This window comes from Python bivittatus, unplaced genomic scaffold (assembly GCF_059951505.1).
Source record: "Python bivittatus isolate LINGU-HERP-01145 unplaced genomic scaffold, Pbiv_v1 ctg000790_np1212, whole genome shotgun sequence".
Taxonomy (NCBI): Eukaryota; Metazoa; Chordata; class Lepidosauria; order Squamata; family Pythonidae; genus Python; species Python bivittatus.
Window position 1 is genome coordinate 595,523 of NW_028277110.1, and position 17,810 is coordinate 613,332.

General features: G+C 39.6%; 1 protein-coding gene across 1 annotated transcript in view; it reads right to left on the reverse strand.

Moving 5' to 3' along the window:
* TENM1 (teneurin transmembrane protein 1) overlaps positions 1-17,810 on the reverse strand; it is a 160,220-nt gene that overhangs the window by 85,561 nt on the left and 56,849 nt on the right. The window contains exons 11-13 of the mRNA XM_088129189.1: positions 13,832-13,978; positions 6,833-7,049; positions 1,052-1,171 (exon numbers count right to left, since the gene is read on the reverse strand). Coding sequence (XP_087985315.1) covers positions 1,052-1,171; positions 6,833-7,049; positions 13,832-13,978 — 484 coding nt within the window. The remainder of the gene's footprint in view (positions 1-1,051; positions 1,172-6,832; positions 7,050-13,831; positions 13,979-17,810) is intronic.

Here is a 17,810-nt window from a genome sequence, read left to right on the forward strand (position 1 = left end):
AGCCTTAATTATGTATATTCTACCACATTTCCCAAACATTACATAGGTTCTATACAGAGAGAAAGAGAGGGATCAGAAATTATAATTAGATGACTTGCAACTTTGATACTGTACTTTAAAATCACTCAAATATATATATATGGAATAAATATTAGCTTCATTACTCATAACCACTGCCAACGGATTATTTACTTTCAGCTTTAGAGTATTTACATTGCAATAAGCAGGAACGATACCATGAAATTTCTGAACACGAGCTTTTTCTGCTTGTGTGAGCTTTAATTGGTTGAGCTGATTAATCGGAAGGGCCCTGTTTTAATCAGCCAATTTTAATCTGAGGGCTGAGTTGAGGGTTTATTTACTTTTAAACCACTTTTGGCTCAGATGTGTTACTGCACAAGGGAAGGAAAAATAAAATATTAAAAGTGCAGGTGTATGTTTACGTAGGTGTGCGTGTGTGCATATGTATATGTGTCTATGCATGTGTGAAATGATGTAAGTATATGAGGTAGCAGTTAAGGTACTGGACTAGGAGTGGGGAGATCAGATTCTAGTCCTTGCCTAGGCATGGAAGCCAGCTGGATGAATTTGGGCCAGTCCCTCTCTCTCAGCCCTAGACTAGGGGGTCAAAAAACATCTATCTACCAACGCTGGATTAATAGATTACAATCCATAACCTTCAATGAAGAGGCTTCCATCCTGTTGTAGACTGATTTGCACTGATTATACTCTCTCTGTCTGTCTGTCTATCAATCTACCTTGCAGTATTGTATTTTGGATATACAAAATCCTTTACATGTAATCCATTCATTAATTAGTTGCCAGGCAAATGAGTCATCTATTGTTGCTGCTGTTGTTTCGTTGTTGTTCTAGGTGTGCTGCTGAATCATTCAGATTCTTGGTTGCTTTTTAATTCATTAAGTATCTGAAGCTCCCCTGGGCTTCAACCTTTTCCTTCTTTGCTTTCAACCTTTTCCCCTAATTCCCAAATTAAAGAATTCCCTTGAGAAAGTAAACATTAGAGAAGGGCATGAAAGCAACGATCTTTTACCTTCCATCCTGTCGGCTGATGGTATATCCATAATCACTGTGATGCTGGAAACTCACATTGACTCCAACCAGTGGGGTCCCATCGATGGCTACCACTTGTCCTCGGATAACACAAGCACGTCTAGGTTGATAAAAGAGTGAGGCAAACATGAAGGAAGATGCTGAGATAGTCACAACTGACACTCTCTTTATCCGCACAATATATTTTACAACCAGTATGTTGCAACACCACAAGAGGCACATCTTATACAACAGTGTCCTCTTCTGTCCTTTCCTGGGCCAGCTTCTCCTTTCACCTCCTTCTTCACCTAACCTAGTTCTGAAAGAATGGTAGCCAGCTACAAAAGGTCAGGGCAGAACACAAGGAAAATGATTTTTCTTATTGGATATATGGTGCTTCTGAGTGGGATATGATTCAACCCAGGCTTTTGCTTCTCCAATTCCTTGCTTTTATGGACAGATCTCTCTCTTTATCATCAAAGGTTTTTTTAACCCATAATTTTTCTGTAAACCTCTAAGGCAACTCATTCCCCATCACCATGGTATCCAACTCCTATTTTAGGAGTAGGTGTTGGCCAGATAACGCTTTGAGTTCTCCTTAAGACAAACTGATCTTGATTTGCCTTATTGTGGCTTTTCCTTCCTAGCATTAGCTGATGCCAGTCCTGACAAAAATCATAGCTTACCTCAAGTGGAGGATTTGGGACTTAGAAGATCAAACAGATAGAACCAGAGTTTCCCACTTGCATTATAGTTCAATAAATAACCCTCCTTGGTCCATCCCCAGATTTTTTTTTTTTTTTAACATCTTACACATCTGTTTGCCTTGGACTGAATCAGAGAATTACCTAATTAGGGTGACAAATAAACTAGCATCTCCTATGAAAACTGTATCTGCATGTTCTGATACAGCAGTTGGATCATATCTCAGGTACAGTGAGAGTGTCCATTTTATACTAAATGGCAGACAAGATCTACAACACTAATGATTAAAAATCTTAATTGTTCTCCTGAGCAAGAGGGTCATTGTTTTCCTCCTAGAAGACCAAGCTTCTGCCATTTCTAACAATGATCATGGCTTGTAGAAGTCACCCGGTGGCTCCCTGACATTACTATTTCAGCCTTTCCTGTACAAGATTATTGCTGTTTTAGTTCTGATACATTGCTGAGTTGTTACGTTTCAACATTTGGTCTCACACTGTAAATATAAATGAAGAAGTGAATAAAATGCAACTGGTTAGACAAAGAGTATTAGACAAAGGTGGCATGCCCCCTCCTCTTCTGAAACCCCCTTCTCTAGAAAGGACCAAGGCCCCTTTTTAACTTGGCCAGTTTCCGAGCTCTCAGTATTTATTTTCCTTTTTGATATTTTGGGTGGCGCTCTTGTGTTAGGGGCTTTCATTGTTTCATCATTTCTTGCTTGTTTTCTCGTATGCTGCCTTGATATCTTTTAGCAAAAGGTGGTGAGGAAGTAATAAATAAACAGACAATTACATAAACATACAGGAGAACACATTTTAATTTGCATTTAAAACCACCCTGGGAAATATACTATGAAGGGTACTATAAATATATGCCTTTAAATCTTGTCGGGGGGGGGGGGGGAGAACGTATCTACAACATTGTGGGTGAGGGGATGAGAGCAATGAAGTTTCAGAGATGCCAAAGCAAAGCTGGGCCAGGCAGAGTGGTTCAACAGTGTGGCCTACAAGCTCTGCAAATGGGGCAGTGCAGCTCAACAGAAGAGAACTGAAGACTCCTTTGCTCAGCCCCACACTCAGACAATCCTAGCAATTACTGCTTTAAATGGTTACAGAACCAGGCAGTTGATCAGCCCTTCCTATTTATTCTTGCTGCTCTTTGGCAGCAGAAAACCCTTAAATGTGGGTAAGGATCCATAACTGTTGGGAGGAGCGAGGCAAGTACGTTCACAATATCGCTACGTCTGGGAAAACTTTGATTGGAGGGGTGGATTGAAATGTGTTTTCCCCACCCAGCTAATCCTCTCTTTACTCCACTAGTTGGGCAAGGAAACTGTTTTAGGGGGTGTGGTGGCAATGGAGAAGACCACTGTTATTTCGAGGAGTTGAGATGACATATTTTGATTTCTCCTACACATGTTAAGAAAGTTTACTCTGAGTCATCATAATGTTTAGCTGGCTTGTTTTTCACTCTTGCTTAGAAGTGGGGGGCAGGGGGAGAAGAGGAAACCCTCAGGATTGTTTAGGTTAAGCACTATTTTATCTGTATAATTCTCCAATCCTGAGAACTCTCTGGTCAAGGCCGCTCCCACAGCCTCTCACTCCATGGAAGCAGAATCTGGCATTGCCCCTTGCGTCTTGGAGCACAGACGCAAGTCTTGGGACCAGGAGCTGGGCTATCTAGGCCATCTTGGGGTCTCTCTGCTGTCACCTGATGGTAGCTCCCGACAGTAAGGGAAGAGTTTTATCATCTTGCTTGGTAAGTTATGTATAAGTTCTTTTTTATATAGTCCAACCTTTTAACTAATCAATGTGGGTATTTATTTTTTTTAACTGTTTTCGGGTTTTACTTTAACTGTGATCTGCCCAGAGTCACCCTCTGGGGAGATGGGCAGCATACAAATTAAATAAATGAATGAATGAATGAATGAATGTTATGCTTTTATACTGTGCTTTTGAACTCCTGTTTAAATCTGTTTGCTCGAGTTAACAATAAAGCTGAACACCTCACCTGCTGGTGTGTTCATTGTCTCTGGATCGAAAATAACTAAAAGAACCAATTGCCTGGGCACCTGATCACTGCCTTGACAGTTGGCAATTTTTCCAATATAAAGACATAATAGTGGGGGTTTTTTTTTGTTTTTAGTCTAGAGCAAAGGCAGGGAAGGCGGAACAGGAAACACATATATAAAATCACACATGGAAAGTGTCAACCTCTCTCACAATGCTAAGATGGTGCCATTCAAAATTGGGGAGATGCAAGACTGATCTGTTATGCCAGGCAGTGGAATGCACCCCTACCAGGTTGGGTGGTGACTACAATGTAGATGTTTTTAAGAGGGGACTGGGCAAATTCAAAGATCTAGCTTTCCATGGCAGCTAGTTCTGTGGGCTGCGTGCAACTTTCTGAATCAAAGCAACATACTTTAAATTTGAGCTGCTGGGGATAAACAGGTGAAAAAGGACACTCACTGTCCTTCTTTGCTTGCAAGTTTCTTGGATACACCTGGCTGGCATGTTTCCCAGAATGCTGGACTAGATAGTTTCTTGGCCTAATCCAACCTCAGAACATTCCTTATGTTCTGAAACCCTCCCACCCTCAACTATCATATGTTCCCTCCAATTTCCCCCTCCAGCTTACAATATTTTGACCTCTGTACAAAAAAACTAATCATTTTAAAATGTTGGGGAAATGAGTCTTAAGCAGGTGGTGCTGGTACGAACATACAAAATCTACAATGATGCAATATCTAAAGTAAGACCTCACAGAGAGAGCTTTCTTAACACTTTCCAGAACAGATTGCAATACAAATAGAAAATTCAGGTTTACAACAATCATAGTAAACGAAATGATTTAGTGTTGACTATTTACTTACACTATTTATTTACTTATGCCCATTTATTTATTATTAGTAATACTGCATTAACTGTATTAGTGCATTTCCCCCCCTCCTCTTATGTCTACTGTGTTGCATTCAAAATGTGTTGCTCATTGTTTGATATAGAATACATTTTCACCTTTCATCAGCTAACACCAGATGAGATGTTAATCTGAAGTGCACTTCTGGTAGGGAAATGATCACAAGACTATTCTGCTTAAAAACATATAATTTATTGCATTAAACATTCCAGATAGATAAACTCAAGGTAAGAGGTTTAGTGAGATTTATTCATTTCCTCATGATGAGAATACTACCTTGAACAGTTATTCACTCAACATTTTAATTTTATTGAGTTCTGGGGAAGAAATGTCGAACTGAAGACAGCCCCACTAAAAGCAGAGCTGATGACCACAGTGGAATGAAGAGCCGTTGAGTAGACCGTCTCTTCGTAATTCCTCTCCAGACAAGGAGAGGACTTGAGATCACTCACAAGTGCTCTGGACAGTTGCTTCTCACGAGGAGACTGCAAGAGAGCAGTCTTTGGTGGGTTTAGAGATCTGGGAGATGAGGGAATAGCCATCTTGCTCAAACGATGGTCGGCACCTTTAAAAGGACTTATTTGATCAAGGTTAAAATAGATATGTTGTTATCTCTGGTAACCCTTAATGGACTTTTGCTGAGTAGGACTGAAATGACAAGGTTTTAAGGATTTGTTTATAGATGAGAGATGGGAAATGGGAAGAAGAGATCATTTGTTGTATTTTAAGATAAGGTGATAAGTTACCAAAATCATCACAATACTTGTGATGAAGGGGGAAGTCATTTCTTTATATTTTGTTGTTGTTCAGTCGTTAAGTCATGTCCGACTCTTCATGACCCCATGAACCTTCTTTTCTTTTTCTTTTTACTATATTCTTATTTTTCTTTCTTTTCTATTTTTCCTCCTATTTTTCTTTTCTGCACCTTATTTTTTCTTTTTTTTAGTTTGGGTTCGGTTTTACCATTGTAATTGTAACGATTTAAAATTACTATTAAAAACATTTTAATTTCATTGTGTGCATATGAAATAGGTTTCATCTTGATTTTGGAGGGGGACCAAACAACATCTGTCATTTATGTAATACCATGGTAGAGAAGTAAGAGGAAGTGACTATGAATTTCAGGAACCAAAAGGCATGTTCACAAATCAAAGTGGTGATAGTGATTAGGCTATCACTAGACACCCACATCACTGTCTTCTGGGGCTACAGATAATTTCAAAGTTGAGAGAACTTCAGAACTTTTTTCCATCTGTCCCATATGGCTTAACTTGATTGCTCATCCTAACCAGTCCCATGGTGGCATTTTTTTTAGAGCTGCATGAGCTGACACAACCTTGTGATGCATTCATTTATTGTTAGGCCCTTACTTGGTGATGCCTAATTTAGAAACTCAGGAGGTACCACTTATTGCCTTCATAGCACCATGTTCAACAGTGCTAGATTAGGAAAAATTAAGTCCAGCAACATCCCGTATATTTCTACCACCATCTGACGAAAAATCCCACTGCATTCATGATTAAGAACATTTTTTCTTTCATGTGAAATTTTAAATGGTTGTTCCACAGCAATCACTGAAAACTTCCTGACGTTCAGATCTTAAAGACGTGTAGTTTAAAACACTACATTTCACTCTTCCATAGAGCTCCAGATTCTCTTAAACTGAATGAACTGAAAAGCAAAGGAAGGAGACAAAACCAGGCATTTATGGTTTTCTGGTGCTAGGTTATGGAAGGAGAAAAGTCATTTTTTTTCTAAATCTTGCTCCAAATCCAAGCAACAGATTGGATCAGATTATCATTCTAGCAGTCTGGATGAAGTAATTACCAAAGTTCCGTATCAGGGCACTGAACTAGATTGTACGGTGTCTTCACATCCCCAGTATGAAAGCAAGTGAAAGAGATGATGAGATGTAAGGATGTCAAGCCATTTTGCTCCATCTGGGAGATATGTGGGAACAGCACTTCCCAAGACTCCCCAGCCAGTAGCACAAAGGGGAAAAAACACAGAAACAAATTTTGATCAACTCTATCATTCAAGAAAACCAGAAACAGTGGCTAATGGTCAGAGATCACTGAACATCTAGGAAGTCCCTGGCTGTCTGCCTTACTCAGAAAACACACCTCTGCAATATGAGAGGGAGGGAGGGAAGGAAACTTACCTGCTCTCAAATGAGACATCTCCTTGGATGACATGCGTGCTTTCCTTGCCAATCAGAAACTTGATTCTATCATAAAAGAGCCTTGGCGGATGTTGCAAGAAAGGAGGTTGACTTTGCTGAATGAGGTCGAGAGGATCAGGAGACCCTTGGCAGAGAGGGCTGGAGAAGCAATTACTCTGTTGACAGCAATCAGGGTCAACACAGTCTGTCAAACCATCTGAAAAAGGGGAAACCAGACAGATACTGTAGAAGAGATAAAGCAGTAGAACGCTGAGAAATGTGACCAAACAAGTTGCTAATCAAATGATAAGTGTGTAAACGTAAGTTTATGTATCTAGATGAGGTTCAGGGACATGATTCAAGCTGGACGTAAACAAGCTTTCCAAAATTCTTCATCAAATTTTGGGGAAGTGAATTTAAACAATTTCTCAAGGGCAGGACTTAAAACTGGTAGGGGAAAAAAAAAACCTTTCTGAACTATATCTCTCACCAACATCTCCATCTATAACAATTGGCTCTAGTCTTCTTCTAACTTTTTAGAAATTCTTAACTACAAGATATGCAATTTCCCCATCTTGACACAAGCACGAGAAAGCTAAATGTAAATTACACTGTTAGGTATGAAAATGGTCAGACCCACAGACGGTAATGTTAGTGGGAGACCAGAACTGTTATTTCCCGCAGAACACAGAGCACATGACATGACCCACATTGGCTGTATTTGCACAATATGCTGAGTCCTAAACTTGGGTTTACAAAAATAATTGTGTTCCTTTAACATGCGAATATCAAATCAAATCAAATCAAATCAAATCAAATCAAATCAAATCAAATCAAATCAAATCTTTATTATGGTCATAGACCAACATAAACATGCTAATAAATGTTCTTTAAAAACCATACTATGGCTTAACACAATGACCTGGGTTTCATAACACACAGTATACAAACTCCCCAACCCCATTTTAGCCTCGTCCTGCATGATGTGTGAATCTACCTTTTCATTTTCCAGAATCCTGACAGGAATGACACCTAGACCTGGGAGTGAATTTCATTGGGTCCATAGTTATCAAGCAGTCAATCTACTTTATACTTCTTTCAATCATGTGCAATAAACAATGAGGGAGTTGATTTTTTTTTAATTAAACTGAAAAGGATGGCATATTGCTTTGATTTTGGCAGCCACAGATTTCCACTCAAAAGTTGGATATCAAATTCTCATTGCAAGGGACACAAAGGATGTGATTGTTAGGCAAACACAATTAGCACGGGCTAATTTGGCTCTTACAACGATACCCATAAAGAAATGGGAAGATCCTCTTAGGATCATGCCACTGATGTTTGGAGACATGTTGTCTATTTTTAAGCTGAGTGATTTTTCAAATTAAGCCATAAAATAAGTACATTACGTTTCTCAGAAGCTTAACATTTGTGTCATCAAAAAAATGAGCTAATACTCTGAGCTCTGCCCACCCCAGTGATGTCACTAAATCACAGCAATCCCTTGGAAGCAAAATAACAACCTTGTAGATAAATATTGTTACTCCATTCCAGCATAAAGGAAAAATATGTAAATTGTGTTCTTCAGTTCCCAAGAATTCCCAACCCTTGATCTGTGGGTAGACATAGAATTGAGAACACTCAACAACCATTTTCTTTGACCTGGAAAGGAAATTTTTCACAAATCCCCAGAATTGGTTGGTTATCATTCTGCTTGCTCTATCACAGGAAGGAACCAAGGATTTCTCCTTTGCTTTATCTCTTTAATCCTATAAAACTTTTTAGAAAACCTGATTTTCTGCTGCTCTGGCACTGTATTGTATACAGTCATTGAGTGCAGGGTAAATAATCTGAATCTTGCATTTCTAGTGGCTTTCAAGCAGTGAAAGTAGTAACCTGAGTACCAATCAGATTTAATTAAAAAAAAAAATAGTTTGTACACGAGCAGACAGACTCACTTATGCACCCAACTGTTTCATGTTTTTGAGAGTGTAAGAATGAATGGAATATTGTCCAACATGTAAAAATTCAGAGTGGCTGCTGCTTCTAAGATCATAATCTTAAAAGAGAGAGAGATTAAGACAGAGGAGGTAGAAAAACCTGTCAGATATGAGGATGAAACAGAGAATGAAAAATGAAACGAGATGAGAAACTAAGGGAGAAAGGAAAATATCCCCATAGTATTTCTCTGACTTCCTTACTTCCTATTTAAAGTAGTTGTTTAAACTACTATTTAAAGTAATAATAATAATAATAATAATAATAATAATAATAATAATAATAATAAAACCCTGCATTTTTTCTATCAGTCCTCATTCAAGCTGAAGAACAAGAATTAGTTTTTGAGGAATTTCTTGCAAAGGAGAAACTTTGGGAGAAATTTGGAGGTGGGATACTCTTCCACTTATTTGGATTATGAAATGTCTATGTTCTGTCTCTAATTGGACAACCTTTTCTCTAGAAACCTGCAGCCCCCCCCCCCCTCAGCATTCTATAGTTCCATTAAATCCCAAGATAAGATCTCATGAGGAAACTGCTGCCATGGGGCCCCCTGAGAGGTGTGGACAGCCAGGGAGGCTTCCGAATAATGAAAGAACATGTTCTATCCAAACCACGCCCATAAGACTTCCATCCTTTCCAAACCTGAAGAAAACTCTAAAGCTGCATCCAGAGAAAATTGAAAGAAATTCTCAAGCATCCCGAGTAGATATTGAGAAACATCCGTCCCAAGGGAAGAGAGTTTTTGAGAAGTTGCAAGCCACATTTTGCAATAGCCCTACTTTCAAGATTATGGGGAAAGCATTCCACGCATATGATGCAGACAGAGCAAAAGAAAAGAAAAATGAGTTCTCTGCATGGAACAGAAGGTTTAACCACCGGGTTTCGGTTTGAAGAATGGAAATGCTAGAAGGGAAACACGGGGGTTGCAGGGAGAAGAAAGTGAAGCATAGGCAAGACTTTGGAAAGGAAAAAAGCATTTCATTTTCTATATAGAAAGACACATTGGACTGCTTTGCAAGTTCAGTGAGCAGAAGAATTAAAGAGAGGAGTAAGAGGCTTACAGTGCAAGACAGGCATACCAGGAAGTAATAGAATGCAACAGTATGCATCTATGTAAATGTTAAGCTAAATTAAAATTTCATTTGAAACCGGAGGAGGAAAGCAAACAGAAAGGAAAGGAAGGTTGAGTAAAAAAAAAAAAAAAATGGAAGGAAAAAGGGAGGAAAGGAAAGAAAGGTTTGAAAAGACAGGGCAATGCTCAACTGAAGATAGAAGAGTAAAGAATCACATCCCAGCTTTGATGCAGGTGACAGTGAAAGATGAGATGATCAGTGGAAAGACAAGAGCCCAGAAAAGAAAAAGAAAACTGAATACATATTGGGAGAGGAAGACAGACACAGAACCATCAGCAGAAGCTTTGAAGGAATGCTATTTGTGTCATACCAAACCAATATGGATCACTACCATGAAATCCAGATGTTGATCACATCAAAGGCTGAAGACCCACATGTCATTTGGGCTGGGGTAACTGCAGTGGCTGAAGGCAAATTCTGCTCTTCCTCCAACAGGAACGGAAGCAGTGGGGGACCTCCAACAGCCCAAAGTGTTGCTCACCAACTGCCAACAGCCCCAGCCAGCTGATAGACATGGAAACTGTGGACCATCAACACTTGAAGGGTTGTAGGCCAGTCCTATGTAAATTAACCACCACAGTAAGCTTTCTTTAATGTGTGTCTACTTTATGCTGAAGAAACTGTATTTCCTGCCTTCCATTTTCTCCTTGTATACACGTTGAAATTTCTTCCAATTCTTTTTGAAAAATATAACTAACCAATGGATCATAAGTGGGCTCTTCAGAGGCCATGCTGGGGGAAAAAATATTGGCAGCCTCTCCTTTATTATCACAAGCTTTGATTCCATTCTCTAATGGCCACTGGCAATGGATCCGAATCAATTTATTTTCTCCTGACATCATTAGGCTATAATCTGATGTGCTAACCCACCTTTCCTATATACATTGCCAGACTAAAATTTCCCTTACCTCCTGCCAAACAGGGATGATACTAGGGACTGAGGCTGACAAAGGGTAGTTTAGCTACTACAATCTGAGATTATGGACTGTGCCTGAGAAATTAGCATTTGCACCAAGTTCTTATCCTGAGATTCTTCCCTGCCTTTGCATGCAAAAGCTAGAATGGGAATTTTTTAGAGAACCCTTCACCGTAGCCCATGTTTGATGTAGCTCCTTCTGAGAACATTTTGTGTTGCTTTATCATTACAGTGACCATATTTTTTGGAAAAAATAAACCCGAAAAAGGGGCAAATCGGAAAGAGGTTCACAAAGATTAAAAAAAAAAAAAAAAAGTTGATGTTGATAACTTTGCTTTACAACGGAAAATTCAAGGGCCAAACCAAGAAAAACTTTACAAAAATGAGTAATATCTAAAATCTAACAGTATATGTAAATTTATTTTAGAAAGACAATTCAATTTCCATATTTTGCACATGAAAAATGTGAAAGACTGTGCATTAAGCGGTACTGTTTGCACGGTAAAAGTTAAATGACCAACATAAAGGACGAAAGTGAGTTTCTGAATAATAAATAAATCTAAAGGACAGCTTTCGGAAGTAAAGGATTGTCCTTTATAATAAAAGATGTAGAGTCTGTGTACTGATATGCCCAAGAGCACAATGTATGAAGCACGCGAGAGTTACTAGCTGCTTTTTTTTAAGGGGGTGCATTCATAAAGCATCTCCCTGCAACAGGGAGATGGGGGAGACTGAGTTTTGCAGCTGTACCGGTAGCAGCAGCAGCAATTGGGTATGGGACCAAATTGGAAAGCTTCAGATTTTACTGGAAGCCAGTTGGCACAGCCCACAAAAGGGAAACAGAGCAAATTTCTGCTTGGAGCCTCGCATATGTCCTACGGACAGTGCTAGACATACAGTGAGTGACATGATCCTTGCTCACAGACCATATGCGGCTTATATTTATGTTGCTGTTGGATTCAAGCTGCCTTGTTATTTGGTACCCCAAAGCTTTAATTAGAGAGAGATGCAGAAGCAAAGCTCCAGCACGGGCTTCCTAACCATTGATTGCTGATGCTTCTTGATCAATAGCTGGGCAGAGGAGAGAGAAAAGGGGAGCCTGGAGCTCTTGAGCTGATCTCAAAGGTCATCTGGGAGAGGAAGAAAGGGAATATGCAGCCCCCCGTGACGCAAGGGGGATGTGGAGAGGAAAGAAGCAATCTCCATGCAAACTGTGAGCTATATGGGGAGAGGGCATCTGCGGAAGACGCCAGCATTACACGGCTGGCCCTGCTAAGCCTTGCCAACCCGGCACAAATGTACATCACAAGCTCAGACCAGCTCTCCATGGTGGTGCATCTGTTCAAGAGACATTTCAGCCAGAAAAATGTGCCTTTCATATGACATATGTGATCTGAAAGATAAAGGGAGCTCAGAGGTAGAATTATAAGGCAGTTAGTATCCCGGAAAATGAACATGAACCAAAGGAGTAGAGCGTGAGATGGCCTTTTCATCAGTTCCTTAGTCTCTGTCAGTGTTGCCTTTTTGGGCCCAGTATGGAAATGGAAAGCAAAGGCTATGAGGAAAGGTTAAAGGAACTGCTGGGGATACGAGCGGAAATGTGACAGCACCCTTCCAATATCTGAAAGGATTTATGTATAAGAATTTGAAACTAAAGAAATAAAGGGAATAGCATCTTCTGAGTACTGATACATTGATATGGCATCAAAAATAAAGGTCCTATTGTAGAAGGCAGAGGGAATGGCCTTGAGGAACGGGAGGAAGAGCTGCTACCAAGATAAAAGAGGCCTGAGTCTGGAGCAGGAATGTAACCTGAGTAAATGTCTCAGACAAGACCCTCTGTAGTTCTCACGAAGATAACAGGAGGAAGGGGGGAACCACGTTCAGACTTGCAAGATTCTGTTACTACAGCTTTTTTTTTTTTTTTTTTTTTAAATCTGCGCTCAGTTGTTACCAACTCTGCAGTGACTGCTTGGACGAGTCCTTGCAGTTTTCAAGGCAAGGTGTTTCGGAAGTGGTTTGCCAGAGCCTCCTTCCTAGAGCAGAGCCCAGCTGGTGAGCGCAGGAGGCGGGGTTTCCGTTGCTTCACGCCCTTTTCAGGTGCGCACGGTTTTTCGCGCTTACCGGCAACTGGTCCCAACTCCTTTTTGCAAGGCGCCGCCAGCATTTTTCCTCCCACCGGAGTGAGAGTACCCATTTATCTACTCATGTGAGTTTTTGAACTGTTGGGTTTACAGGAACTGGGGAGGAAACAGGAGCTCACCCTGCTAACGCGAAGGCTGTACTCGAACCGCTGAAGCGTCGACCATTTCTGGCTGGCAACTTTCAGCATCATTAAGCCGCTGCGCCATCGCGTCCCCTATTTACTACAGCTTTACAGTACAACTAATACTGGCCAACATGACATTGGATTCCTAGCCTGAACAACCTTGAAGGGCTGGCACCTATAAAGCTCTATATAGCTTGGAACCTGGGTATTTTTGAGAGAGACTACCTGTTCAGGGTAGAATCTGCCAGCCCAATGAACACAAGCAAAGAATTCCTGTTGTGGGTCTCTTCTATCAGGATTCCTGCTGGGAGGGGCACGGAAGTGAACACTGTCTCCAGGAGCTCTCCTTTTATGAAATCGTTTCCCCCCAAGGTGAGAATGGCCCCTTCCCTTGTGATTTTCTGGAAACCTGTTAAAACCTGGTTGTTCTAGAACATCTTTAGGGAATAGAATAGCACCGTCACCTGAATGAAACGTGGCACCATTTATTGTATTTGACGGACTGTTGGAATTATATAGTATTACATGTTATGCATATTGCTGTACACGGCTTAGAGTCTATTGCGACTGAAGCCCCATAGAAGATTCATTCATTCATTCATTCATTCATTCATTCATTCATTCATTCATTCATTCACAAATATGACATATACACACTGGAGCATTAACGGTGTCTGTACCTCCGTCATTATCGATGCTATCTTCACAAAGCATTTCCATTACAACATTACATCCCATTCCACTCCAGCCCACCTGGCAGACACAGTGCCATCCGTTTTGGTCAAGGGTGCACCTTCCATTTCCATAACACAGACCTGGACATCCATCTGAAAAGATACCACATAAAGAAAGCATCATGCGTTATCTCCGCTCCAAAACAAGACACCAGCTGGCAATGAGATTTTGTTTAAACGATCGCATTAGGTACTCTCCTTTGGATAAAACGAGTTCACCAATCTTCAAGACTATTCATGAATTTTATAAGCAAATGAAAAACAAAAGCTCTCTGGAGCTCGCCATACCATTAATGTATATTTGTCAAGAATATTTCACAGGTTTTTTTTCCCGCTCCCAGTCCTTTTCCTTCTCTCAGTCATGTATGTAATGCCATTTAAACGGCCTTTCCAAGACCAAAAATGATCTAAGATAGTACCTAAAGCATTTGTGTCAGCATCTAAGGATTTCTTAGATGGGCCTTCAGACATTGTTCAAGTTTTTGAAGGAATTTAAAGTCATTTCTTTTATTAGAGATCCAGCTAACCTTTTCGTTTTAATTTTTGGATATGAAAATCCAAAATTGAATACCTGGAAGTTTACAGATCTAGAAAACAGGCTACTTCCAAAACCACATCAGAGGACTTTTTATGAGGATCACTGGTTGTAATAATAAAGTAAAAGAAAGAACTTCTCATACATTCTTCCCTTTGTAATGTATTCACAGAATCTGTTCTGGATTTGTGGCACCCAAACTGTAGAATTTCTTGCCTCAGACATTCTCTGTTGTGTTTTCATTAACCAGCTAAGACCTTTCTGTCTATGAAACTGTTCATTGCCCAGTTTCTGACTATATTATCTGCTTTCTTTCATGACATCTTCATACTTTTTGTAACTGATTTCTATTTCTTTTAATTATTGACATCTTCTACTGCTTTCACTTTTGTTAGTCAACCTGAATGGTGCATACAGCCAAGAGTAGGTTGAAAATGTTTATAGAAATTGCACAATCCACAATATGTGTGTCCAAGGAAGCAGTTTCAATAATAGAAATTAGCTTTCTCCAAACTTTCACCTTCAAAGAATGCAAGTTCCAAAATTCCCTGAATAAATATAATTGTGTTTATAACAACATAATAAAAAGGAAAAACAAAAACAAAAAACAAAAAACAAAATTCCCAGGCAATGCTGCCTGTAAATTTTGGGTGATGCCATGTAGTTCTAAGCTATCTTCAGGGTGCCAGGTTGGGAAATGTGGATATAATGGTTTGGATTTTCTCTTTTCCATCATGTACTCATTGCAGCTTGATTTCCAAAGAGAAGATGCATATAAACAGGAGTTGCTTGTAGTATTCTGAAGCTCCTTAATTATGCTATATTGATTAGTGTGTCTGAATATTGACCATAAACTGTGAGCCAGCAGCTGTGTCTAAAAACAAATAAAAACAAATAAAAAATATATTTTAGTATTCCTACTGTGCTCCTCAAACCCTCAGAATGGCAGACAGTATGTCTGGATGCTCTTACCAATATTTTCTCACTAATGGCCAGCCATAAAGCACCCATTTGCTAGGTAAGATTGTTCCTATCAATTCTCTAGAGCAGTCCTAAAAAATTCTCCAGGATTTCAGCTTAGCTTTGCTGTTTTTTTCTGTGCAAAATGAGCAGAGTTGTTCCTTCTCCTCCTCTTCCTGCTTGTTCTATTTTAATATGAATAAAATAGGTTGCATATGCAGGACCCAAAGACTGTATAAATAGAGAAAATATCTGAAATTCAGCCATTTCTTTTGGGTTCTTGGTGTTCTCTGAGCTTGGTTTTTTTTGGGTGGGGGAGACGTTTCATTACCAGGCTGGGTGGCATCATCAGTGTGAGGGAGGGTGGGGTTTTTACACAGTAGCTTGCCCTGCCAGTCTTAGTGGGGGTGTGGTTTCCTCCTTGATGCTACCTTGATTAGAGTATTATTTCTTCCTTGATTCTTTATCTGGCCCTGTTTCCTGCTTTTCCATGTGTTTTTGCTAGGCAGAACGTGCTCTGGGCTGTATGCGTCCCTTCCTGACTTCTGGTTCCGTCTTTTAAATGGTATTTTATTCTTCTCCATTTTGAGTGTCTTACACATAATAAATACCACTGCATCTTTCCTTACAACTGGAGGGGGTTTGCTATGAAAATAAATGCCTAAAAGCACTGAGTACTATTACAGTTATTTACTGGTCTGGAGGATATATATTAAAACTATAAACAATGCAAATATGCATAACAACATTACTGGATGAACACAATAACAAAACATGCACAGCAATAAAAAAGAAAACAGTGGCCTTGAAATTGTTATAAACAGAACAACTCCCCAAACCTTGACCATATTGTTAAAAGTTGTCTTCTTTGCCCTTTTTTCAAAAAACAGAAAATCAGTTTAAATGTTCACAAACAATACATACCCACAATCCACTGTTGCATTTCAAGGTATATTACACCTTCCAGAGTTGTAGAATAATAGTTTCAATCTGATAAATTCATACTCGCAACATACCAAAACACAGAATACTTGGATAGGTGATTGAGTAATAGACCGCATTTCCTTGCCATAACTTTTGCTAACTAATGCCTGATTATTGACCAGGAATATATACCCACTAGCAGTTTGTAAGGTCAACAATTGAGCTTATAAGAGGAGAACTGTCAAAGGGTTTATTTTGCAAGAGTGCTGAGCATTGCTCTCACCATCCTGCTAATGTGAGAAGCACCTTAGGCTTCATATCTTCTGAACCTAAAAAAAAAAACACCTTAGATCTCAGGGTGAATAATTTATCTGGCAGCTACTTCAACTGTGACAATTTAAATACACATTCCAGATGGGTTGTGAGATCACGAGGGCCCACAAGTTGATTGTGGCAGCTGATCAGCAAGCAAGGTACATGGGAAGAAAAGAAGACCTGATTTGCAGTCAACACCCACCTTCTGAATTGCAATGCTTTCATGGTCCTAAAGCATAAATTCAGTTACAGCTTGGTGAAAAGAAGCATTCAAACTGTTCTTAGCTTGGCCTTGGAGTGGCTTGAAACAAGTGAATGAGGTTGCATCCAAGTTAAATTTAATCACAATTAGGTTAAATTAAAATCAGCGTATAAGATTAATCCCCATTAATTTCCCCCTTCCTTTCATGTTGACATTACAATTGGGAATTGACTTTTAGAGAAACTCCATGGGGGCCCAGTTAAATTTGGAAACTTCAGGTTATGCATCCCTGTTCTGAATCTGCAAATCTGAAGTTCTGAAAAGGAGAGAAAGAAATGTGTCTTCCACATGGCTTTTTCTTCCTTGTAGTTCTCACACTAACAGCTTCCTTTTAACAAGTGGTGACTAACATCGAAGAAAGCGGAATGACAACCCACTGCATTTATATATCTAAATGAAAACATATAAACCTTTCAGTATTAATTTGCCATCTGTGGATTGAGATTAAGAGCCCCAGCTTTACTTAAAACAGGCTATTTACGATCTGTATGAATGGAAGCTACCATTAATCTAATCTTGTTACCTAAATAGCCATTAGAAAGGGTTTCCAATGGAAACCACAAGTACAGTATTTTTAACCATCATTGTTATCTGCCTAAGTGTGTTGTATTGTCGGTTTGAAATACAGACTATGATCATTCATTAAGTATCAAGATATACGATGGCTCCAATCCTTCTATATGTCTTTGCGGTATTGGCCTCTTTTTCCACAGCTCTACTCTGAACCTTGAAGAGATTCAGAAAAAGAGATGCCTCTGTGACCTTTTGGGATGAAATGGGTGGTGGGGAGGCACAAAATGCCCTCACCTTCCCAACTGTTGCTCTCCAGATTGCTAGTTTTGGGACTGCTTGGAAGATAACTGAAGTCCTTGCAAAAAGTGGGCTATAATGAAATATGAGTAGAGAAAAAGCAAGGTCGAATCTCCTGG